The sequence below is a fragment of the Salvelinus fontinalis genome, chromosome 2, assembly GCF_029448725.1.
Source record: "Salvelinus fontinalis isolate EN_2023a chromosome 2, ASM2944872v1, whole genome shotgun sequence".
Lineage (NCBI taxonomy): Eukaryota > Metazoa > Chordata > Actinopteri > Salmoniformes > Salmonidae > Salvelinus > Salvelinus fontinalis.
This window is the reverse complement of record NC_074666.1, coordinates 53,046,387-53,073,888: the sequence shown is the minus strand read 5'-3', so window position 1 is coordinate 53,073,888 and position 27,502 is coordinate 53,046,387. Positions and strand designations below refer to the sequence as shown.

The window sequence follows — 27,502 nt, the reverse complement described above, 5'->3', positions numbered from 1 at the left end:
CTGACACTGACAATCCACTCTAGGCTCGTAAATTTTATGTAATAGGAAATGAACATTCCTATTTAATCTAGGAGCACTGTTGTTCTCTTTGACTCCAGGACACGTAGCATATGTAGCCTAGCTACCCCATCGAGAAATACCATCTGCTGAGTGTATTTCTAATAATCGGTAAAGCCAGTCCTTTTAGGAATTGCTGAATTGTACAAAATGTACAACCCCCCCCTGCAGTGATGTTGTTTTGTATGCTAGCACGTGTTTAACTCCCCGCGTTGTTGACACACTGTTTTCAGATGGAGCTTCTGGATAAGTTCCCAGTGGAAGGAGGGCAGAAAGACCCCAAGCGCAGAATCATCCCTTTTCTACCAGGTAAGAGTTAAAACACACTGCTACTGGCTGACACTCCCAGCTCATTTGATGCTGTAAGGATGGATGGGTGGTAAGGCCCCTTACTTGCCCTGGATGGTTGGAGCTGTCTGGCTAATGTTGGTGAGCAAGGAAAGGCAGGAAGCACAAGATCCAGTGCAAGGTTTTTATTTTAAGGCTCGGAGGCTTGGAGCAGGTGTAGATATTTAGAAAATATACAAATCATCCAACAATATGCCAGGCTCAAAGTAAATAAATGGATAAAAAAGCAAGTCAAATGAATTTAAACGACTGAAGATCAGTCTGACTAGCCCCTAGAGCTCAGAAAACCCCTAACTAACCCGTGCAGAGACTGGCTGCCAACGTCCTCCGCCATAAAGCTCTACACCTGAGCATTTATAACCTGACAGAGACCAGGTGACAAGAAACACTTGTAATTTAATGCATTTTCTCAACCTGAGCCAATAAATACTTAGCAAAGTAGCAACTCTACAGTTTAGATACTATAACCTTTACGATACAGAAATATATAGAATACTTGTAAAGAGCTCGACTAGAGAGGAAACCCCCCAATTAGTAATGGAGTGTCTTCTTAATAAGCAGACCATGGTCACCTGCACACTTGGTGGCCACACCCATCCACATGCTGCAAGACAGATCTCACACAAACGTTTGTAAGTACTGCTTTAGACTAGAAACATAATTAATACGCTTTCTGATTTACTTCTCATGTCTTCTATAATTTAGATTTAAGGTTTAGAAATGTAGACTAGATCAAACAGGTAACACACTCAACCAAAATGTATTGATTTGGTGATGTGCCCAAGCAATTATATCACCATGTATACTGTGAAATGGGACTTGTAAGGAAGCACAGAGTTCACTTTCTAACAGGTGCCATTATGCCTAAGCATCCAAATCAACAAAGCAGCAGAGTTAAGAGGATTAAGAAAGTACGAGCTGCTACATTGCACTCTGTGCAATACACCAATGGAATCCACACCCCTCATGAGCACACTATTTCCTTTACCAGAGCACAGTTTTGTTTTTGTCTATAAACTGATTAGCAAAGTCAATTGCTACTCATTTTAATTTCTCCAATACTGTCTATCAAACACTTTAAGCACAAGGTGACAGATTGAATTAACACTTGGCGCACTTATTAGCAACTCTTGAAACAAAGCCTTTAGTGTCTCATGTGAGTAATCCATGTGAGGTTTAGGTGTGAAAGACCTACCACTGGCCCCTCCCCTGCTGGGTTTGGTAAGGGGGTGTGTGTGGAGGGTAGCAAGGTGCCGGTCTGGAACTGCCGGTCTGGAACTCATTGAGGGATCGCACACAGGGTCCAGGGACTTCAGGTGCTCAGCTGTGTTTGTTTAATGAACTCTGGAAGGAGAGAGACAGAACGAGAGAGGATAACGGCGTAAGAGGGAACGACACAGACCTGGGATACTAGACCATATTACTCCCACGTTGATTCATATACTGTTATAAATGTATGCTCATACAGCTGTGAAGAAAGATGAATTCCCGAGCACTCTTAACCATGTTTAGTTTCTTTCTCTGTAATAAACTCCCACTAGTTCCAGTCACACAGAGTACATCTGTGGCGACCTGGGAAAACCGGTCACATGGTGGATAGATTTTTTTCCAACTTCTCATTGTTCTGAAAACGACAAAATTGTCCCCAATCCAGAGCTGTTTAAATCACTGAGATACAGTATATTCACATTGGAAACCAAGTTGAGCTTATAAAGTGAGAAAATCATTCAAAGATTATTTCATTCTAATTCCATTGAGGCATGAGAGAAACACCAACACTCAAGCTTGATCGTCACTATTTATTTTTTAAACAGCAACTGCTGCTGAAAATGTGCATTACAGTGCCTTCAGGAAGCATTACAGTGCCTTCAGGAAGTATGCATACCCCTCAACTTGTAACACTTTGTTGTGTTACAGCCTGAATTCAAAATTGATTAATCATGCAGTTGGTTGGAAGTTTACATACACCTTAGCCAAATACATTTAAACTCAGTTCTTCACAATTCCTGACATTTAATCCAAGTAAAAATTCCCTGTTTTAGGTCAGTTAGGATCACCACTTCATTTTAAGAATGTGAACTGTCAGGATAATAATAGAGAGAATGATTTATTTCAGCTTTTATTTCTTTCATCACATTCCCAGTGGGTCAGAAGTTCACATACACTCAATTATTATTTGGTAGCATTGCCTTTAAATTGTTTAACTTGGGTCAAACGTTTCGGGTAGCCTTCCACAAGACGTTGGGAGAACTTTGGCCCATTCCTCCTGACAGAGCTGGTGTAACTGAGTCAGGTTTGTAATGCCTCCTTGCTCGCACAATACTTTTTCAGTTCTCCCCACAAATTTTCTGTAGGATTGAGGTCAGGGCTTTGTGATGGCCACTCCAATACCTTGACTTTGTTGTCCTTAAGCCATTTTGCCACAACTTTGGAAGTATGCTTGGGGTCAATGTCCATTTGGAAGACCCATTTGTGACCAAGCTTTAACTTCCTGACTGATGTCTTGAGATGTTGCTTCAATATATCCACATCATTTTCCTACCTCATGATGCCATCTATTTTGTGAAGTGCACTAGTCCCTCCTGCAGCAAAGCACCCCCACAACATGTGCTTCACGGTTGGGATGGTGTTCTTCGGCAAAAACATAAACCCAAAAGTATTGACAGCAAAACAATGTAGCAAGGAAATCATTTTAAATGTGAATGCATATGATTTTTAAATCAATGCTGAAAACATATTATACCACTTCTGGTTTACCGTCACAGTTCGGGTAAAAAGCTGAGGGATGGGGCTGGAGAAAGGCAACCACTCAAATCCAGAGACTACACTATGGCTGCAAGAACTGACCATCCATTATCTAAATTGTAGTTTTTACCATGTTTTTAGGCTATACACTGTGGGTTTACTCCAATGGCAGTAAACAAGGCAAATGTTAAGTTCTTACAAGTGAAACTGCAAATTTGTTTCTCCACATGTGAACTTGCAATTACACATCTGAAAGTGTGATTTTCACATGGAGAAACTGCACATCCGATTCTCACGTGAATGTAAACATGTGGCAGCAAATTTCACATGTGAAGCTGCAATTCATGCGAGGTGAAAACGTGTTATTCTCCTCACATGTGAAAAGGTGGTGTTAGCATGTGAAATCTACATTTAATACATGTGAAAATATTGTTTGACATGTGGAATTTAAGATCAACATGTGAAAACAGCCATTTCACAAAATGGACATCTTTTTTTGTAAGGGAGAGGGAGTGTCTGTGACACACACCTTGCAGAGTTAGGGTACACCGGTTGTTTTACGAAGCATGTGACATAACGTCTTGATTCTATTTGCGTGCTCCATGGTGAAGACCACCTTAGATCCGGTGCTGGCCACCAGATCCATGAATATGCACACTTCACCATCTTACCCTAAGGGAAAAAACATGTTTTTAGTTTTTAGTCTTATTTATTTGGGTACACAAGTAAATTGGTCATGGAGACCCAAATGTTTTTTTTAAAACATACATTTTTATTAAAAGAGCACATAAAGAACACATATCATACATATACACAACTTGTCTTTACTGTCTTCACTAAGGAGCGGAGTTACATTCACATGTTAAGGGTACATTTCGGCTGTATAGAGCAAATATTTCAAGAGTCTGAATAAGTATAGAATTTGGATTAAGTCACACAAAAACAACAAAGAAACAAAAAGCCCATAAATTACACAACAAGACCCATACGATATGACAGGAACTCTGACCAGACACCTTCATACCTATGCTGTCAATGTAGCAAGATTGATGTAATTCTCTCCATGTCAGCAAGTTCCCCGCATAGACCTAACCACATATCTTTTGAAGGTGCATGTTCATTTTCCCAGCATTTTGTTACACATTTCCTTTCTGCTGCTAAAAGATGATATATCAATTTAAGTGGAGAGGATCGGAGTGTATCCACAGGAACAATACCTATTTGTCCACACTGCCTCGAGACCCAAATGTTTTAACACACACAGGGACTTTCTCCCTCTTCACACACGTGTGTGTGTGTGTGTGTGTGTGTGTGTGTGTGTGTGTGTGTGTGTGTGTGTGTGTGTGTGTGTGTGTGCACGTGTGTGTGTGTGTGCACGTGTGTGTGTGTGTGTGCACATGTGTGTGTGTGCACATGTGTGTCTAAGTAATCTCTCTAAATCAATTAACACAATCTTGTTAGCTAATTTGTTTTATGGGACACAGCAGGAATGAAAAATACCATGGCTGGTGCGATAACCTAGTCAGTGAAACATTTAGGCGAGCTAGGAGCTTTTCTTCAAACTGCAAGCCTGTCACTCCCACAACACTAGCATTGACCTATCTTGAACAAATAGAAAGTAGATGCAGGAAGTCTGATCGTTATAAAGTCTGGCTAACTAATGCAGTTGTGTACTTAGCTAGCTTACCTTAATTCTGTTTGAAGATGATCTCTCCATGACGAGGTGATATAATTGGATTCCTCACTTTGTTGACCATCTTTGGGACCGCTCATAAAATAATAATAGATTGCCGGTAATTCAGAGTGTATTAGCTAGCTAAATCAAACATTGCTATTTGAATGAGAAGTCAGTATATATCAGCTTCAAAGATGATTGTTGACTGAGAAAGCAGGAACTGGAAGACTGCATGCACTAGGCTACTATTGGATGACATGGGCTACTATTGGATGACATGAGCCCAATCTGAATTCTCACCCCCTCAACGATTTAAAAGCAGTGGATTGGTGTAAGTATAGGGAGACATTTCATCTAATACTATTACGTCTTTGAGGTGAATGAAGGCAAATGGAAAAGGCATAGCAAGAAATGGAATGCGGCTCAAAAAAGAACTAAAGATGACCAAAGCTGCCTCGCTTCCAACAAGTTTACGATGATATCGATTGCTTGCTACTTAAAATCTAAATAACCAGCCTGATTTCATTGATCTGTAGCATGTTATCTTGAGTGGGCCAAGTTAGCTGCAACAATCACAAGGGGAAGTTTGAGCTAGTGTTTTCGCATTGGATTGGTCGTGCTAGCTAACATGTCAACCTTGGAAATTAACCATTTCCCTGTAGTAATCATAAAATATTTTGTTACAGAACAGAAATATAAAACGTAACATGTAAAGTTTTGGTCCAATGTTTCATGAGCTGAAAAGGGCCCAGACATGTTCTATACGCACAGAAAGCTTATTTCTCTCAAAAAATGTCCTTACATCCTTGTTAGTAAGCATTTCTCCTTCACCAAGATAATCCATCCACGGGACATGTGTGGCATATAAAGAAGCTGATTAAACAGCATGATCATTACACAGGTGCACCTTGTGCTGGGGATAATAAAAGCCCACAAAATGTGCAGTTGTGTCACAACACAATGCCACAGATGTCTCAAGTTGAAGGAGTGTGTAATTGGCACGCTGACTGCAGGAATATCCACCAGAGCTGTTGACAGATAATTTAATGTTAAATTCTCTACCATAAGCCGCATCCAACGTAGTTTTAGAGAACTTAGTGGTATGTCCAATCGGCATCACAACCACATGTAACCACACCAGCCCAGGACCTCCACATCCAGCTTCTTCACCTTTGAGATGGTTTGAGACCAGCCACTCGGATAGCTGATGAAACTGGGTTTGCACAAACTGTCAGAAACCACACGAGGGAAGCTCATCTGCATGCTCGTCGTCCTCTCCAGGGTCTTGACCTGACTACAGTCCAGCGTTATAAGCAACTTCAGTGGGCAAATGCTCACATTCTATGGCCACTGGCACACTTGAGAAGTGTGTTCATCACAGATGACTCCCAGTTCCAACTGTGCCGGGCAGATGGCGTGTAAGGCATTGTGTGGGCGAGCGGTTTGTTGACGTTGTGAACGGAGTGCCCCATGGTGGCAGGTATGGTATGGGCAGGCATGAGCTACGGACAGTGAACAGAATTGCATTTATCAATGGCAATTTGAATGCACACAGATACCATGACGAGATCATGAGACCCATTGTTGTGCCATTCATCTGCCGCCATCACCTCATGTTTCATCATGATAATGCACGGCCCCATGTCTCAAGGATCTGTACACAATTCCTGGAAGCTGAAAATGTCCCAGTTCTTCATTGGCCTGCATGCTCACTAGACAGGTCACCCATTGAGCATGTTTGGGATGCTCTGGATCAACGTGTATGACAGCATGTTCCAGTTCCCGCCAATATCCAGCAATTTCGCAGATATTGAAGAGTGGGACAACATTCCACAATCAACAGCCTGATGAACTCTGTGAAGGAGATGTGTCGCACTGCATTCGGCAAATGGTGGTCACACCAGACACTGACTGGTTTTCTGAATCACTCCCCTACTTTTTTTTCTAAAGACATCTGCGACCAGATACATATCTTCATTACCAGTGATGTGAAATCTATGGATTAGGGCGTATAGAATTTATTTAAATGACTGATTTCCATATATGAACTGTGAGTCAGTAAAATCTTTGAAATTGTTGAATTTATATTTTTGTTCAGTGTACATTAATAAACGGTTTGAAGCAGGGTTCCCCAACTGGCATCCTACGGGTTGAATTTGGCCCCCCAAGTGCTAAGCAAAACATAACATTTTTTAGTTGTTGGAGATAAGACTAACACCAGCATGATTTTAATTTAGGAAATCTGTTCAAAAGTATACCCACACATATCTACAGTATGTGACTGTATACAAATGTAAGCAAGGTTTGAAATAGTTTTAGTCAAATATATCAGTTTGGGCTTCTTGTGGTCAATTTGCAGTCTACAAATGATATGTAATTGCAGTGCTTGACTTTTTCCAAATGTTGTTACATTAAAGCCTAATTCTAAAATGGATTAAATAAATCAATTTCCTCATCAATCTACACACAATATCCCATAATGATAAAGCGAAAACTAGTTTTTGAACATTTTTGCAAATCAAATCAAAGTTTATTTGTCACTTGCGCCGAATACAACAGACCTTACAGTGAAATGCTTACTTACAGGCTCTAACCAATAGTGCGGGGAAAAAAAGGTATGTGTGTCTGTAGGTAAGTAAAGAAATAAAACAGTAAAAAGACATTTGAAAATAACAGTAGCAAGGCTATATACAGACACCGGTTAGTCAGGCTTATTGAGGTAGTATGTACATGTAGGTATGGTTAAAGTGACTATGCATATATGATGAACAGAGAGTAGCAGCAGCGTAAAAGAGGGGTTGGGGAACACACAATGCAAGTAGTCTGGGTAACCATTTGGTTACCTGTTCAGGAGTCTTATGGCTTGGGGGTAAAAACTGTTGAGAAGCCTTATTGTCCTAGACTTGGCACTCCGGTACCGCTTGCCATGCGGTAGTAGAGAGAACAGTCTATGACTGGGGTGGCTGGGATCTTTGACAATTTTTAGGGCCTTCCTCTGACACCGCCTGGTGTAGAGGTCCTGGATGGCAGGCAGTTTTACCCCAGTGATGTACTGGGCTATACGCACTACCCTCTGAAGTGCCTTGCGGTCGGAGGCCGAGCAATTGCCGTACCAGGCAGTGATGCAACCGGTCAGGATGCTCTCGATGTTGCAGCTGTAGAACCTTTTGAGGATCTCAGGACCAATGCTAAATCTTTTTAGTTTCCTGAGGGGGATAAGGCTTTGTTGCGCCCTCTTCACGACTGCCATGGTGTGTTTGGACCATTCTAGTTTGTTGTTGATGTGGACACCAAGGAACTTGAAGCTCTCAACCTGCTCCACTACAGCCCCGTCGATGAGAATGGGGGCGTGTTCGGGGCTCCTTTTCCTGTAGTCCACAATCATCTCCTTAGTCTTGGTTACGTTGAGGGATAGGTTGTTATTCTGGCACCACCCGGCCAGGTCTCTGACCTCCTCCCTATAGGCTGTCTCGTCGTTGTCGATGATCAAGCCTACCACTGTTGTGTCGTCTGCAAACTTAATGATGGTGTTGGAGTCGTGCCTGGCTATGCAGTCGTGGGTGAACAGGGAGTATAGGAGGGGACTGAGCACGCACCCCTGGGGAGTTCCAGTATTGAGGATCAGCGTGGCAGAATTTGCTACCTACCCTCACCACCTGGGTGCAGGATGTCCAGGATCCAGTTGCAGAGGGAGGTGTTTAGTCCCAGGTTCCTTAGCTTAGTGATGAGCTTTGAGGGTACTATGGTGTTGAACACTGAGCTGTAGTCAATGAATAGCATTCTCACATAGGTGTGCCTTTTGTCCAGGTGGGAAAGGGCAGTGTGGAGTGCAATAGAGATTCCATCATCTGTGGATCTGTTTGGGTGGTATGCAAATTGGAGTGGGTCTAGGGTTTCTGGGATAATGGTGTTGATGTTAGCCATTACCAGCCTTTCAAAGCACTTCATGGCTACGGACGTGAGTGCTACGGGTCTGTAGTCATTTAGGCAGGTTGTCTTTGTGTTCTTGGGCACAGGGACTATGGTAGTCTGCTTGAAACATGTTGAAATGTTAAAAGATCCGGCCCCCTGACCATCCGCTCAAGAACATATCTGCCCGTGGCTGAATCTAGTTGAGGATTCCTGGTTTAAAGTATCCAAAAATAATTTCTTATTTTTCCCAACAATGAACGGTTATCGTATGCCGCATCACCTCAAAATCTAGGCCTGCTGTTTTGAGTTGTTGGTCTCCCTTGAATGAAATGTCATTGAAGTGAGCAGCTCAAAATTATTTCAGGGGGTTCCCATTTGAACTCCTACGTCTAAATACTCCCTTCTCTGCCCACTCGTCTTTCAGAATGGGACCGGAAAGACATTCTGTTAGTCTTTGACATCCTGCTATGTCAAAGACACCATGTGGTCTGGCAGGGTCTAGTAGCCTCTGTTTAACTTCTGCTGCTCTTTGAGAACTGTGGCATGGCCCGATTTTGCACAGCAAATTTCGGTCTGTACTCACGACCACATGGTCAGGGAAACAGTTGCAGACCAACTGGCAAATCTGGTCGACTCAGACCAAACCAACAAGACACGGAAGTGGTTTTCCTGTCAGGACTTAGTTTGTACTTCAAGGCCTCTCATTTTGTTTTCACTTCTTTGGCCTCTTAGGATCAGAAAAGCCATTCTGCGGCATCTGCAAAATGTCTGCTTAGTGTTTCCCCCCACTCACCGTGGTTATGATTCAGCATACGAGTCAGCAGTCAACTCTTCAATGTTGTGAATGAGATCAATTGAATCAATGTTGACAGAGGGTTTAATGATGAATGTTTGTATATCCAGGCTGTCTGACGACCTCAGTGACTGTCACAGCACGGAGCTATGTCAGCTTCCACACAGCTTAATTTATTCATGTCAGGAGCCAAGGCAAATTTGCTCTTAACTTCAAAATAGCAGCTACACAAATGGCGCCATGGAACTGAATAATTCCATGGAACTGCATAAATTGTCTTTATTAAGAACCTATATTTGTGTAACACTTGTGTAGCCTATGTCATTTGGTCATGCCTCCCCTAAAGAGAATAACAAAGTCTTTTGTACTTAAGTGCTGTGTACCGGTAAACAAAGCAGGCCATTCTACAGCAACATGGGAAGTGGCTGTATCAGTGGGCATCTGGAACCCCTGTAATTACTTAACACACATACCGTCTACCCTCTCCACAGACATGCCTCTTTCCAGCACTCAGCCCAAAACGCAATTCATTAGCCCAGGGGTTCACAGGCTTTTTTGGACTCGGGACCCCTTTTGTGATAGCAAATTCATCAGGAACCCACTTAAAATCATAACACAACTCTGACTTGAGTGCGGTAAAAATAGCATACAAAGGAGTTACACTATGACTGTTGCAGCGCATGGCCGGACTAACCAAGTCTCAGGCCTTGGGAAAGAACATTAAAAGAAAAGTCCTAGTCTTCGTGTCAGACAATTTTGCAGTTCATGGTAATATCCCAATTCTACACATTTTGCCATGGGACAGCAAGACAATTTAGCAGTTAAAGCTTAAATTAGTGCAACATTTTTGGGGGGGAGATACAAGAAGTATTGACTTGAGAACGGAATAATTTATGGAGGACTGTGGATCCCTGTGAGCCTCCCAAGCCCTGTTGTGCATCTAAGGGTAGCCTCTTTTGTAGATTAACAATATTACATTGTTGTTGTACCCTCTAAACTAGTTCTACAGACCCCTTGGCCAAATTCATATAATCTGTTGTTGCCAACAACACATTTTTAAAAGACACTATTTCACATGACAGTTTCCTGTGGCTGCCCTGGGTAGGTATTGTGTTGAGTAGCGGACTTGAGATAAGTCGCTCTCTGGGCAATAAAAGCTGTTTTATACCCCGCTGGCCGTCACAGATTTGCCATGAATTCTGCCTATCTGGCCCAACCTTGACTCTGAACTGTAACAGCCATTTTGTATTCCCCTAAAAAATAGACCTTTCATCAAATGCACCCGTGATCATGTGGAATATACAAAGAGGGCAGTGTTGAGTCGATTTTCCCCTTGACCCCAGAGAACTTGGAGAAGTGTCAAGAAAGCTTTCTATTTGAGGACTGAGAGTGAGAATAGTGGTCAAATTTCAAGTCTCCTGACTCCGTTTTAATAAACTGTTCTGGGAATGTGTCTGGACTATCAGCAAGCCAAGGTAGAGGAAATATAATTCACACCTTTAAGAGGAGAGAAGGCATGTCTAATGGGGGGGTGCGTGTGGCTGATGTCAATGGAGTGCTATCAGCCACATGGAAACCACATCTTTTTGTGTTTGATACCATTCCAATTACTCCATTCCAGCCATTATTATGAGCCGTCATCTCTATTTTATACACTCGTAAGCAACGGATGTGGCTGAAATAACCAAAACCACTAATTAGAAGTGATGCCCACATACGTACGGTACGCGTGTGCACGCGGGCGCGCACATGTATGTACAGTGCATTCGGAAAGTATTCAGACCCCTTCACTTTTTCCACTGTTATGTGAAATTTTTCATGTACGCACAATACCCCATAGTGAAAACAGGTTAAGAAAGTTTTTTAAATGTATTAAAATAAAAACAAATACCTTATTTACGTAAATATTTATACCATTTGCTATGAGACTCAATTGAGCTTAGGTGCATCCTGTTTCCATTGATCATCCTTGAGATATATTTCTACAACTTGGAGTAAATGTAATATATTTGACATGATTTGGAAAGGCAAACACCTGTCTATATAAAGGTCCCACAGTTGACAGTGCTTGTCAGAGCAAAAACCAAGCCATTAGGTCAAAATAATTGTCCGTAGGGCTCTGAGACAGGATTGTGTGGAAGCACAGATCTGGGGAAGGGTACCAAAACATTTCTTAAGCATTGAAGGTTCCCCAAGAACACAGTGGCTTCCATCATTCTTAAATGGAAGAAGTTTGGATCCACCAAGACTCTTCCTAGAGCTGGTCGCCCAGCCAAACTTAGCAATTGGGGGAGAAGGGCCTTGGTCAAGGAGCAGACCAAGAACCCGATGGTCACTCTGACAGAGCTCCAGAGTTCCACTTTGGAGATGGAAGGACAACCATCTCTGCAGCACTGCACCAATCAGGTATTTATGGTACAGTGGCCAGACCAAAACCACTCATCAGTAAAAGGCACATGACAGCCCACTTGGAGTTTGCCAAAAGGCACCTAAATGACTCAGGCCATGAGAAACAAGATTCTCTGGTCTGATGAAACTACATGAGATTTTTGGTTCCAACCGCCATGTCTTTGTGAGACGCAGAGTAGGTGAACGGATGATCTCCGTATGTGTGGTTCCCACCGTGAAGAATTGAAGTGGGGGTGCTTTGCTGGTGACACTGTCAGTGATTTCTTTAGAATTCAAGGCACACTTAACCAGCATGGCTACCACAGCATTCTGCAGCGATACACCATCCCATCTGGTTTGTGCTTAGTGGGACTATCATTTGTTTTTCCAACAGGACAATGACCCAAAACATACCTCCAGGCTATGTAAGGGCTATTTGACCAAGAAGGAGAGTGATGGAGTGCTGCATCAGATGACCTGGCCTCCACAATCACTCAAACTCATCCCAAGTGATATGGTTTGGGATGAGTTGGACCACAAAGTGAAGGAAAAGCAGCCAACAGGTGCTCAGCATATGTGGGAACTCCTTCAAGACTGTTGGAAAAGCATTCCAGGTGAAGCTGGCTGAGAGAATGCCAATCGTGTGCAAAGCTGTCATCAAGGCAAAGAGTGGCTACTTTGAAGAATCTAAAATATATTTTGATTTGTTTAACACCTTTTTGGGTACTACATAATTCCATATGTGTTGATATCTTCACTATTATTCTACAATGTAGAAAATAGTGCAATAAAGAAAAACCCTGGAATGAGTAGGTGTGTCCAAACTTTTGACTGGTACTGTGTGTAGTGTATGTGGTAGTGTATATAGTAATCTGTGGACTGAAATGTCACCCAGGCGGTTTATGCCACCAGTCATGTTATGTACTGACCAGGATGTGACAATTCCTAAAGGAAGGGCAGAAAGTGTATCAGCGAATGAAACATTGTCAGCAGTGGCGGAGCTGTGGTGAACACAGTCGGTTCATTGCTCTTGCCTCATGAACTGCACCCCACCCTGTGAGTGAGTCTGTCGTCCCCACCTCGCTCGAAGACACTAACCCTAGGGGGAGTGCCTGAAGCAAAGATCGAGAGGGTCTTCCAGTGACGGAGAGCCGAGAGACAGTCTGTGGGCAACTTAAATCTTTTGAGTGTGGTGCAGACGTGGACACAGGCAATGGAGCAGTTACCCAACGCTCGGTAGTCCTAGTGGTAGTACCAAGATGGACGCCATCAACCCCAGCACTAGGTGACCACGTTTTGAGCGTGACCGAGCGCCCCCTGTTGAGAACAGGGAGAGGCACTGTCGGAATGACGTGATAAGGCCTTCCGAGAGTGTGGCCCAACGAGAGAGAGAATCCATCTTGACCCCCTAGGTATTCTATTCTCTGTGATATTACCAAACAACTCTTTCTGGTTGATCTTGAACCCTAGCTCGTTGAGGTGGGTTACTAGAGAAGCCGTGTCTCGTACCACCTGCTCCTGTGTCGGGGAGCAAAGCATGTAATCGTCTATGTAAGCAGATACTCCCTTGATTCTCGGGGGTGCTAGAGCTGCCACTACACACTTGCTGAACATTATGGTAGCGTATGTTAGCCCCAAGGGGACAGCGAGGTATTCGTAGGCTTTTCCTTGAAAGGCAAACCTGAGAACTCCTGCGTGTCGGCAGAGTACTTTGTACCCTCTACTTTTCCCACTAAGTTACAGCCCGAATTAAAAATGGATTACATTGAGATTTGTCACTTCCCTACACACAATACCCCATGTTAAAGTGGAATTATGTTTAGATTTTCTTTTACAAATGCATTTTTAAAAATGAAAAGCTTTAGTATTCAGCCCCTTTGTTATGGCAAGCCTAAATAAGTTCAGGAGTACTAATGTGCTTAGCAAATCACAAGTTGCATGTACTCAATGTGTGCTGTAGCTAGAGTTTTTAAATAACTACCTCATCTCTGTAACCCACACATAATGATCTGTATACTCCTGCAGTTGAGCAGTTCATTTCAAAACAGATTCAGCCGCAAAGACCAGGGATGTTTTCCAATGCCTCGCAAAGGGCACCTATTGGTTTGCAACACGGCACTAAAGTAAAGCTTCAAAGAAATGTAGCAAAGCAATTTGGTTTTAGTCGTGAACACCAAGTGTTATGTTTGGGGCAAATTACCAAGTACCATGCTACATATTTCCAAGCATAGTGGTGGCTGCATCATGTTATGGGTATGCTTGTAATTGTTAAGGACTGTGGAGTTTCAGGATAAAAACTAAAATAAACTGATTGGAACTAAGCTCTGGCAAAATTGTAGAGGTTCACCTGGTTGTCTGCTTTCCACCAGACACTGGGAGATGAATTCACCTTTCAGCAGGACAATAACCTCAAACAAAGCCAAAGTTACACTGGAGTTGCTTACCAAAAAGGCAGTGAATGTTCTTGAGTGGCCAATTTAGAGTTGACTTAAATCTGCTTGAAAATCTATGGCAACACCTGAAAATGGTTGTCTAGCAATGATCAACAAACAATTTTATAGAGCTTGAAGAATTTTGAAAATAATAAAGGACAAATGTTGTACAATCCAGGTGTGCAAAGCTCTTAGAGACTTACCCAGAAAGACTCACAGCTGTAATCGCTGCCAGGGGGGTTGAATAGTTATCTAATCAAGATAGTGGAAGAAAAATGCTAACATTTGTAAAAACAAAAATAAGAATGTTAAAAAAAAGAGCAGTTGTGTCAAAAAGGACAATTAAATTCATTATAATCCCACTTTAACAAAATGTGGAAAACGTCAAGGGGTCTGAATACTTAAGGGACTGTATATGAAAATAAGCGTTGTGCAGGTCGACTGAAGTGAACCAGTCGCTTTGACAAATAGAGCGAGCATAGCAAACTGTACCCCTTTTGTGACTGTTGACAAGACCCAGGGGTGGACTGCACATGTGTGCAAATTCCCTTCTCTTGCAGCGAGTTGCCCACTAGTCAGATGACTCTCGCTCACCAGTGGTGCCAGAGAACTCTTTTGTTGTATTTTTGCTCTGTTCCCTCGGCAAGATGCTTTAATGTGACAGAGACTTTTATTACAAAGGGCAGCGTTATAACACTGGGATATGGGCATAGTTCATAATAGCGACAGAGCATTTGTCTTCCTGCCTCAGCTGCTGTGAAAGTAGCACTGGGGGCACTTGGGTGTCGAGTTGACCATTGACCAGAACAAATGTGACCAACCTGATAAGAGCATATACAGTGGGGAGAACAAGTATTTGACACACTGCCGATTTTGCAGGTTTCCCTACTTACAAAGCATGTAGAGGTCTGTAATTTTTATCATAGGTACACTTCAACTGTGAGAGACGGAAAAAATTGAGAAAATCACATTGTATGATTTTGAAGTAATTAATTTGCATTTTATTGCATGACATAAGTATTTGATCACCTACCAACCAGTAAGAATTCAGGCTCTCACAGACCTGTTAGTTTTTCTTTAAGAAGCCCTACTGTTCTCCACTCATTACCTGTATTAACTGCACCTGTTTGAACTCGTTACCTGTATAAAAGACACCTGTCCACACACTCAATCAAACAGACTCCAACCTCTCCACAATGGCCAAGATCAGAGAGCTGTGTAAGGACATCATGGATAGAATTGTAGACCTGCACAAGGCTGGGATGGGCTACAGGACAACTTCACAGTTGAAGTGTACCTATGATAAAAATTACAGACCTCTACATGCTTTGTAAGTAGGAAAACCTGCAAAATCGGCAGTATATCAAATACTTGTTCTCCCCACTGTATATGCTCCTATCTATCCCTGTTTCTAATAAAATAAAATAAAGCCCTACAAATCTCACTACTCCCATTACCCCCACCCAAAATACCACCCAAACCCCATCCCCATCCAACCTTTCTGACCCTGTCAAACAAACTCGCCCTTTCTACATCATCCAATTCTGAGGAGAGCTTCAGGAGTATTAGAGAACTCTTCACAAGGAAGAGAGGTGAAAATGACCAGAGGTGGTGTGTGCGCCCGCTCTGTCTCCAACAGACGCTGTGATTGGTACTTCAGTTAGAGAATCCGCTAGAGCGAATCCCCATGAAATATCTCGAAGATATATTTGAAATGGAACTCAATACTTTTTCGGAGGCCTATTTGTATCCATTTCTTGTTATTGTTGGTGACCTCAAACCCAGACCACCCGGTGGCCATATCTGTGGCTGCGTGATAAGGACCATATATTTTAGATGTCATCCACTATATTTGATCATGAATTCATGACAAGACACAAGAAGGATAAACTATTCACAGTGCACTTAACAACTTTCATTGTACTTTCAGAGTTGGGTTACTCATGAGGCCAGCCACTGTATTAGCCTGCTAGTAGGTCTCCATTCTAAAAGAATGGACTACATTCGTGGCCAAAAGTTTTGAGAATGACACAAATATACATTTTTACAAAGTCTGCTGCCTCAGTTTGTATGATGGCAATTTGCATATACTCCAGAATGTTATGAAGACTGATCAGATGAATTACAATGAATTGCGAAGTCCCTCTTTGCCATGCAAATTAACTGAATCCCCAAAAAACATTTCCACTGCATTTCAGCCCTGCCACAAAAGGACCAGCTGACATAATGTCAGTGATTCTCTCGTTAACACAGGTGTGAGTGTTGACGAGGACAAGGCTGGAGATCACTCTGTCATGCTGATTGAGTTCGAATAACAGACTGGAAGATTCAAACGGAGGGTGCTGCTTGGAATCATTGTTCTTCCTCTGTCAACCATGGTTACCTGCACTGAAACACGTGCCGTCATCATTGCTTTGCACAAAAAGGGCTTCACAGGAAAGGATATTGCTGCCAGTAAGATTGCACCTAAATCAACCATTTATCGGATCATCAACAACTTCAAGGAGAGAGGTTCAATTGTTTTGAAGAAAGCTTCAGGGCGCCCAAGAAAGTCCAGCAAGCGCCAGGACCATCTCCTAAAGTTGATTCAGCTGCGGGATCGGGGCACCACCAGTACAGAGCTTGCTCAGGAATGGCAGCAGGCAGGTGTGAGTGCATCCGCATGCACAGTGAGGCAACGACTTTTGGAGGATGGCCTGGTGTCAAGAAGGGCAGCAAAGAAGCCACTTCTCTCCAGGAAAAACATCAGGGACAGACTGATATTCTGCAAAAGGTACAGGCATTGGACTGCTGAGGACTGGGGTAAAGTCGTTCTCTGATGAATCCCCTTTCCGATTGTTTGGGGCATCCGGAAAAAAGCTTGTCCGAAGAAGACAAGGTGAGCGCTAACATCAGTCCTGTGTCATGCCAACAGTAAAGCATCCTGAGACCATTCATGTGTGGGGTTGCTTCTCAGCCAAGGGAGTGGGCTCACTCACAATTTTGCCTAAGAACACAGTCATGAACAAAGAATGGTACCAACACATCCTCCGAGAGCAACTTCTCCCAAACAACCAGGAACAGTTTGGTGATGAACAATGCCTTTCCAGCATGATGGAGCACCTTGCCATAAGGCAAAAGTGATAACTAAGTGGCTCGGGGAACAAAACATCGATATTTTGAGTCCATGGCCAGGAAACTCCCCAGACCTTAATCCCATTGAGAACTTGTGGTCAATCAAAAACCCACAAATTCTGACAAACTCCAAGCATTGATTATGCAAGAATGGGCTGCCATCAGTCAGGATGTGGCCCAGAAGTTAGTTGACAGCATGCCAGGGTGGATTTCCGAGATCTTGAAAAAGAAGGGTCAACACTGCAAATATTGACTCTTTGCATCAACTTCATGCAATTGTCAATAAAAGCTTTTGACACTAATGAAATGCTTGTAATTATACTTCACTATTCCATAGTAACATCTGACAAAAATATCTAAAGACACTGAAGCAGCAAACTTTGTGAAAATTTATGTGTCATTCTCAAAACTTTTGGCCACGACTGTACAGTCTCTACACAAGCCCACTGTATGTATGCTTACTCTTACCATTCCGAATATGCCAAGAGATCGTTTGTTGTGAGAAAATGTAATCAGTCTCTATTAGTATTTGTTTATACGTGTCTACACAAGCCCACTCAATATAGCCTAGCCTACTCATTGTTCTTCATAATTGTAACATACGTTATGTAGGCCTGCTGTTACCATTCTAAATGCACCATGAGATCATGTGTTGTTTAAGTGATAATGCCCCCGAAGCTGTTGTTTGGAGGATATACTGTATTGGCACGGATGTTGTTGTTGGCAAACCGTGCCAACATCAAATCAAAATCGATTAAAATGTTATTGATCATATACACATTTAGCAGATGTTATTGAGGGTGTAGCGAATGCTTGTGTTTTAGCTCCAACAGTGCAGTAGTATCTAAAAATTCACAACAAAACACACGAATCTAAAATTTAAGAATGTAATTAAGAAATATATAAATATTAGGTCGAGCAATGTTGGAGTGCCATTGATTAAAATACAATAGAGTAGAATAGAATACAGTGTTAATGTGAAATTAGTAAAGCAGTATGTAAACATTATTAAAGTGACCAGTGATTCCCTGTCTATGTATATAGGGCAGCAGCCTCTAAGGTGCACGGTTGAGTAACCGGGTGGTAGCTGGCTAGTGATGGCTATTTAACAGTCTGATGGCCTTGAGATAAGAGCTGTCTTTCAGTATCTCGGTCCCAGCTTTGATGCACCTGTACTGACCTCGCCTTCTGGATGGTAGCGGGGTGAACAGGCCGTGGCTCGGGTGGTTGATGTCCTTGATTATCTTTTTGGCCTTCCTGTGACATCGGGTCCTCTAGGTATCCTGGAAGGCAGGCAGTGTGGCTCGGGTGGTTGATGTGTTGGGCAGACCACACCACCCTCTGGAGAGCCCTGCGGTTGTGGGTGGTGCAGTTGCCATACCAGGCGGTGATACAGCCTGACAGGATGCTCTCATTTGTGCTTCTGTAAAAGTTTGTGAGGGTCCTAGGGGCCAAGATAAATGTCTATTGCTGTTGTGCCTTCTTCAGCACACTGTCTGTGTGGGTGGAACATTTCAGATTGTCAGTGATGTGTATGACACTGTGGTCCCGTCAAAGTGGATAGGGGCGTGCTCCCTCTGCTGTTTCCTGAAGTCCACGATCAGCTCCTTCGTTTTGTTGACGTTGAGGGAGAGGCTATTTTCTTGGCACCACTCCGCCAGGGCCCTCACCTCCTCCCAGGAGGCTGTCTCATCATTGCTGGTAACCAGGCCTACCACTGGTGTGTCCTCTGCAAATTTGATGATTGAGTTGGAGGTGTGCATGGCCACGCAGTCATGGGTGAACAGGGAGTACAGGAGGGGGCTGAGCACACACCCTTGTGGGGCACCTGTGTTGAGGATCAGCGAAGTTGAGGTGTTGTTTCCAACTTTCACCACCTGGGCCCGTCAGGAAGTCCAGGACCCAGTGGCACAGGGCAGGGTTCAGACCCAGGGCCCCGAGCTTAATAATGCTATGGGTGCTATGGTGTTGAATGCTGAGCTGTAGTCAGTGAACAGCATTCTTAGATAGGTTTTCATCTTGTCCAGATGGGCTACGGCAGTGTGCATCGTCTGTGGATCTATTGGGGCAGTATGCAAATTTAAGTGGGTCTAGGATGTAAGGTAGAGGTGATATGATCCTTAAATAGTCTCTCAAAGCACTTCATGATGACGGAAGTGAGTGCTACGGGGCGATAGTCATTTAGTACCTTTGCTTTCTTGGGTACAGGAACAGTGGTGGACATATTTAAGCAAGTGGGGACAGCAGACTGGGATAGGGAGAGATTGAATATGTCCGTAAAAACTCCAGCCAGCTGGTCAGCACATGCTCTGAGGACGCGGCTAGGGATGCCGTCTGGGCCGGCAGCCTTGCGAGGGTTAACATGCTTAAATTGTCTTACGCCGGCCATTGAGAACAAAAGCCCACTGTCCTTGGGAGTGGGCTGCATCGGTGGCACTGTGTCATCCTCAAAGCGAGTGAAGAAGGTGTTTAGCTTGTCCGGGAGCAAGATGTCGGTGTCCCCAAAGTGGCTGGTTTCCCCTTTGTAATCCGTGATTGTCTGTAGACCCTGCACACACTTCTTGTGTCTGAGCCGTTGCATTGTGATTCCTCTTTGTCTCTGTACTGACGTTTTGCCTGTTTGATTGCCTCATAATGTTTGTATTCAACCATATTCCCAGTCACCTTGCCATGGTTAAATCTGGTGGTTCACGCTTTCAGTTTTGTGCGAATGCTGTCATCTATCCACGGTTTCTGGTTTGGGTAGGTTGTAATAGTCACAGTGGGAACAACATCCCCTATACATTTCCTGATGCACTCAGTCATCGTGTCCGTGTACACGTCAATGTTATTGTCAGAGGCTACCCGGAACATATCCCAGATCAAAACAATCTTCAGACATGGATTCCAATTGGTCAGACCAGCGTTGAATAGACCTTAGCACGGGTACTTCCTGTTTGAGTTGCTGCCTATCATTTTCTCTAGGAAATCTCAGTAGTCCCAGACCACATAGACAAGTCCCAGAGATGCCTATAGACAGCTGTCGGTGGAGTTTCTTTGAACAGCCCTTACCCATCACAGCTGTTACCCTCTCAAACTTGTCAATGGCTTCTCCTGTCAGTGCTCACTATCTGTAGATCGACGGGTGGTGGTGGACTGAACCCCTAGATAACGTTATAGATCAAACTCAGCTCACACAGAACTGGTTGGGGTATTCTTTCAAACACACACCTATTTCACATCACACAGAATCCCTATATAACATTATAAATCTTAGGTTTTCACATCCACAACCTGGTGCTATTACTAGTATTTTTTATTAAACGTTTATTTAACTAGGCAAGTCAGTTAACTTCTCTAGGGTACGTGAGACGGTAACGTCCCACCTCTTCAACAGCCAGTGAAACTGCTGGGCGCCAAATTCAAATACAGAAATACTCATTATAAAAATTCAGAAAACAGAACATATTTTACATAGGTTTAAAGATTAACTTCTTCTGAACCCAACAACGGTGTCAGATGTAAAAAATGCTTTATGGCCAAAGCATACCTTACGATTATTTGAGAACATAGCCCAGCAGACAAATCATTACAAACAGTAACCAGCCAAGTAGAAGAGTTACACAAGTCAGAAATAGAGAGATAACTAATCCCTTACCTTTGATGATCTTCATATGGTTGCACTCAGCAGACATTCATGTACTCAATAAATGTTCCTTTTGTTCGATAGTCTCTTTATATACAAAAACCTCAGTTTTGTTTTCAGTAATCCACAGGCTCAAACGCAGTCAAACAATCCAAATTGTATCCGTAAAGTTCATAGAAACATGTCAAACGATGTTAATATTCAATCCTCAGGTTGTTTTTGCCTAAATAATCGATAATATTTCAACCGGAAAAGGCCTTTCAGGTCTGACAGAATGACTGGTGGTGATGCAGGGAGGGACACATGCATCAACAAGTCCCATCACAATAATGTCGTCAATATAAAAGGTAAACAAGAAAGGCACTCTCTCGGTTGAGCACATGAAAAAGCTCTGTGACACTTTAGGGTCCACTCATTCAGACTGCTCTTACTTCCTAATTTTTCAGAATACAAGCCTGAAACAATTTCTAAAGACTGTTCTTGTGGAAGGCATAGGAACTGCAATTTGAGTCCTAAGTCAATGGATACTGTAATGGCATTGAATAGAAAACTACAAAACCAAAAAAGAAACTACTTCCTGAATGGATTTTTCTCAGGTTTTCGCCTGCCAAATCAGTTCTGTTATACTCACAGACACTATTTTAACAGTTTCGGAAACTTTAGAGTTTTCTATCCAAATCTACCAGTTATATGCATGTCATATCTTCTGGGCCCGAGTAGCAGGCAGTTTAAAAAAAAATCCCAATGCTGCCCCCTACCCTAGAGAAGTTAAGAACAAATTATTATTTACAATGACGGCCTACCCCGGTTGAACCCTAACCCCGGACGACGCTGGGCCAATTGTGAGCCGCACTATGGGACTCTCAATCACGGCCGGTTGTGATATAGCCTAGAATCGAACCAGGGTCTGTAGTGACGCCTCTAGAACTGTGATGCAGTGCCTTAGACTGCTACGCCACTCGGGAGCCCAGAGTAGTACTAGTAGGCCCAGACTACGATTGGCGGTTGTGGAATGAACCCCTAGCTAACGTTATATATCGTAACTTATTATCCGAACACACTCAGTAGTCCCAGACCACATAGACAATTCCTAGAAATGCCTATAGACAGCTGTCGGTGGGGCTTACCCACCTCAGCCCTTACCCATCTCAGTAGTCCCAGACTGCTTTAGCCTCCCAGAGACTATGATACCTTTCTAGTAGTCCCAGACTACAGTGGTCCCAGACCAAAGAGACGTCATTTCATTTTTATGTTTCGTTTAATTTATTTTGTAATAATTTTCATACAAATTCATTTAAATTGACATACTGAAATCAGTTGCCGTGTCCCTCAATTGTTCGTGGATTATGTGTCTCCTCCTGGGCAGCTCAAAGTAAGGGTCTGGTCTGGGCGGGCCTCGTCGTCTTTTGCTCAGATGGGAATTTCCCTCATGCTACATAAAATGGGCCACCGGTTTTCCTCGCAGACCCTCACTGGAAAGCTCCACAGGCACCAAAATGTTGTGGAAATTACCACCAGGGACACCTGGAGTCAATATTAAATTAATCATTCTTTATTATCAGCATGCTGAAGAAAGTTCCACCAAACCATAGTACACGTCGGTTGGGAGCTCTGCCGGGGCAGTCCTGTTAGTTATCTTATATACTGTTTACACAGACAAGTTAGAATTTCATTATTCATCATCATTAACATTCCTACCGACCAATACCTCAAGAGGCTTCTTCTCTCTTAGCTGAGACCGAGACACCCCTTTTTGGTTCTCAATGCAATGTTCTGGGTGTACTGCCAAATTGCTTATACTGATAGTGAGGATTCATCCCAGGCACGATCAATCAGTCACTTGCATGAACCAAGTCTAATCGGTTATTAGAAAAGCACAAACATAACATTTTCCCTCAAGTGAATACAGTAATCTGTAAAAAGTGACTATTGCAGTTATGGATTATTTACAATTGTTTATGTCTGCTTGTATAATTGCTAATGTGAATCCACACCATTCAAATACTGATTTATCATACAGTTCGAGTATGTACTATATATAATGTGAGACCATGGTTGAGGACTAGGATAAGAGGGGAGGCTAGAGGGCTTCGTATCTTTGTAAGACATGTAAATTAGATCCTAAAGAGTGTTGTTTTTCTCCCTTCCAGGGAAGATCCTGTTCAGGAGAAGCCATATCAGGGATGTGGCCATGAAGCGCCTGAGGCCTATCAACGAGTACTGCAGGGTGAGTAGGCTCTGACTGAGACCACTGCTCAGCTGGTGGGGCAATTCAGGGGTATTACATCTTCCACACTCACTCGTTATGGAAGACACAACAGTACGACCCAAACTTCAACCCCTAAAACCTCCCATGGGGATGTAGCCTGGAGAGGAACCTAAATCTCAGCTATTAGGACATTAGCACTGTGGTAGATAGAGCTTCAGATTAGAGCGAGGGGTTTGCATTCATGATCCTGCTGACCGGTTTACCTCACTGATAGCATGGCAGTCAGCGTGAGACTGTTTTGGATTCCATACACCCTCACATCTAGTTCTACTGACCTGTTATAGCCATTCTGTTTCTCTATACAAAGACCAATGCACTAGCAATGTTAAAAACATGCATATCTTATATGTTTATCATTACCTACTGGGAAATATACGATAACAAAATCAGTCATCCTCGAAAATATGATATTTTCTTCAGGAATTAGACATTGCGGGAACTGAAGGCAGTCTGGAACATGGCTGACAGAGAAAATAATTCCATCTGGAAAACAAAGCAGCATAGTTGCAGAGTCTGTGTTTAGCTCTTTAGTGGAAAAGCAAGAAGAGAAGTGGGGAATCCATCTCTGTCGCAGGCCGTTGGGATGCTGTGGTATCTCTGTGCTATGTCTCCATCGGGGCAGTGGTTTGAGGAGCCCTGAGCTAGCCCCTGTCAGCTACATCACCAGGCCCTCCCACTAAATCAAATCAAATCAAACATTATTTGTCACATGCGTCGAATAAAACAAGTGTAGGCCTTACCGTGAAATGCTTACTTACAAGCCCTTAACCACTAGGCACACACCGGTTGAATCAGCATTGTTTCCACATCATATTAATGAAATTCTGTTGAACCAACTGACGTCGGTGCCCAGTGGGCTGTGTTTACTTTTTAAAGGGCTTCCCAATAAACCAGAACTGCCTTTTTATGTTGCATGGGGAATTTTTGAAAGGTGGTTCCATCTCAGTCATGCACTTAAAAACCAACTTATTCCCTGGCATGTTGCCAGAGAACCTTTGTTTATGAAGCCAGGTCACTGGTGAGAGAGATGGGGTACACATGGGAGGGGAGGCCTAGGGGTTAGGATACCTCAGGGGGTCGTTTTGGGATACGGGTGCAACAAAGGTCACAGCTTTAAGTACTGTAAAACAAGGGGGGGAACTAAGGTCCTAGAGTTGATGTGTTGTGGGTGTGTTTAGGTTTATGTGAATTGTTTTAGACTAAGTTTGCACCACTTCTATGGGATTACATAGAACTTCCTCAGTCTGGTATGCAGTCACGTTTGTTGTTGTTGTGAGTTCCACAGAGGACTTTGATATACTGATTTAGTAGCATTCTCAATACAAATGAACACATTGAAGACACAGAAAAAGTTCAATACAACTGCTCTCCTCTTTGTCAGAGAGGGCTTAACAAAGTCATCTGGTTACAGCGTTGAATAATTCAATGTTTAGATCTACGGCCACCTATGATAGATAGTCTCTTTGTTGACTGTGTTGGGTCTTTCAGGGCAAGCCACCAATGCAACTGTTTTTATCACAATATCAAAACATTTTGGGGTAACAATTAATTACCTTACAGTTCTTATTTCCATAAAGAATTGTCAAAAATAAACAAAAATAGCTCCTTAGCAAAGAGCGCAGACGCACGTGCCAACGAGCGTCTGCGCTGCCAAGCGCTAAAATAGAAGTCAGTTCTATTTGTGACGCTGAACGCGGTGCAAGTCCTGCCTCTCCCATCCCCGCGTTGGTTTATAGAAGCAGATACGCACGTGCCATGTCCTCATTGGTTATACCCACGTGGGTGATTGAAAGATGAACAGAGGTCGGTCGGTTGTCGTGGTAATACTATAAAAAGTTATATGCCAATCGCCATATAAAGTCTAAAGAAGAAAAAGCCTGGAAGGAGGAGAGATGACTAGAAACGATTCGGTTGACCGTTTTATGTGTGGATTAATTGTCGGTGTAGAGGATCATTTCCAGTAAAATAACAACTCAACATTTATATCCCAGGACAAATTAGCTAGCAACAGAAAGGTAGCTAAATCGGACAAATTAACTAGCAACTGCAAGCTAGCTAGCTAAATTTCCATAAATATTTAATGCTTTTGGACCTGTCCCCAAATTAATATAATTGGTTCAGAGTTTGTTTTGATATTTCAACCTGCGAGTCATGATCGCGTTTGGTGTGGGGGGACAAAATCTATTTGCGCATGATGGCGCACGTCCGGTCTGGGCATGGTGTGAGGGCCCTAATTGGACTAACCTAATGGGAGGAATATGTAACCTGAAAAATAGCTGTTATTAGCAGCGATGTTTGAAACTTACTTAGTTATTGTTCTATTAACTTACAGTAAATTAATATATAGTATTCATTCTTTATATCTGTGTCCATGTTGTCCATGAGTTTATAGTAGATAGACCATATGTTTCAAGGGAAAATAGCCTAATACATTTGTTTAAAGCATCTAATCAGCAATGGCATTATTTTCAATGAACTCTGCAACTCTTTCAACTATTGACTTTTTTCAGAACTGACACCAGTTTGAGGTCAAAACATTGACAACAAATCCATATTGACATAGTAAAATAAATAAATGTGTGTAAAAAATATAAAGAATATTTCATGCTGAAACCTTCATATTAAACACCAATGGTATTCACTGTTTTTTAATTTAACATTTTTATTTCACCTTTATTTAACCAGATAAGCTAGTTGAGAACAAGTTCTCATTTACAACTGCGACCTGGCCAAGATAAAACAACAACACAGAGTTACACATGGAATAAACAAGCGTACAGTCAATAACACAATAGAAAAAAAAGAAAGTCTATATACAGTGAATGTTGATCGTTTATATTTAGGATGTTTTTACAGCTTTGTCTTTCTATTATTCATTTTGAAATCATCTTATTTAATATATTTTACATGTGATAAGGTCACGGAGAAGGCCAGAGATAGTTACAGACACCTGTAATAACCTGAGGTTCCCAAATGGGCCACTAGATATCTTGTGATAGATTACATAAAATACCAACATTCTGGTAGTTTACTGGTAAAGTTTGAAAGTTTCCAGTACCCCGTCTTTGCAACCCTACCACTGGGTGAGTGGCTTTAATGGGGGAAGGGGGGGTCGGATCAAAGGTCTGTGGTTCTGTCCAGTCTGGCTGGCTGGTTTGGACAGAGGGGGGTTGGAGGGGCTCCCCTTTGTCTTGGTCCTGGTCAGGCTGACAGAATGAAAAATGGAACTTACTTTATATACTGAACAAAATGTAAAGTGTTGGGTCCATGTTTCATGAGCTGAAATTAAAGATGCCAGAAATTTTCCAAACCCGCAAGACCCTTATTTCTCTCAAATGTTGTGCACACCTGACAGGTGTGTAAACAACATGATCATTACACAGGTGCACCTTGTGCTGGGGAAAATAAAAGCCCTCTCTAAAATGTGCAATTTAGTCACAGAACACAATGCCATAGATATCTCACGTTTTGAGGGAGTGTGCAATTGGCATGCTGACAGCAGAAATGACCACCAGAGCTGTTACCAGAGAATTTAATGTTTATTTCTCTACCATAAGCTACCTCCAATGTCGTTCTAGAGAATTTGGCAGTACATCCAACCAACCTCACAACCGCAGACCATGTGTAACCACGCTATCCCAGGACCTCCACATCTGGCTTCTTCACCTGCGGGATCTTCTGAGACCAGCTACCCAGACAGTTGTTGAAACTGTGGGTTTGCACAACTGAGGAATTTTTGCACAAACTGTCAGAAACCTTCTCAGGGAAGCTCACCTGCATGCACATCGTCCTCACCAGGGTCTTGATCTGACAGCAGTTCTGCGTTGTAACCGACTTCAGTGTGCAAAAGCTCACCTTCGATGGCCACTGGCACGCTGAAGTGTGCTCTTCACCGATTAATTCGGGGTTCAAATGTACCGGGCAGATTGCAGACAGCGTGTATGGCGTCGTGTAGGCGAGCGGTTTGCTGATGTCAACATTGAGAATAAAGTGCCTCATTGTGGCGGTGGAGTTATGGTATGGGAAGGCATAAGCCATGGACAACGAACACAATTGCATTTTATCAATGGCAATTTGAATGAATAGAGATGCTGTGACGAGATCCTGAGGCTCATTGTCGTGCCATTCATCTTCCGCCATCATC

General features: G+C 42.8%; 1 protein-coding gene across 3 annotated transcripts in view; it reads left to right on the top strand.

The window, feature by feature from the left end:
- The window catches only part of LOC129821063 (SH3 and PX domain-containing protein 2B-like), an 85,251-nt gene that overhangs the window by 24,413 nt on the left and 33,336 nt on the right, over positions 1 to 27,502 (top strand). For 2 of the 3 annotated variants that reach the window (XM_055878327.1, XM_055878319.1), the window contains exons 3-4: positions 291 to 366; positions 23,240 to 23,316. In XM_055878327.1, coding sequence (XP_055734302.1) covers positions 291 to 366; positions 23,240 to 23,316 — 153 coding nt within the window. The remainder of the gene's footprint in view (positions 1 to 290; positions 367 to 23,239; positions 23,317 to 27,502) is intronic. The other variant, XM_055878334.1, reaches the window with a different exon arrangement.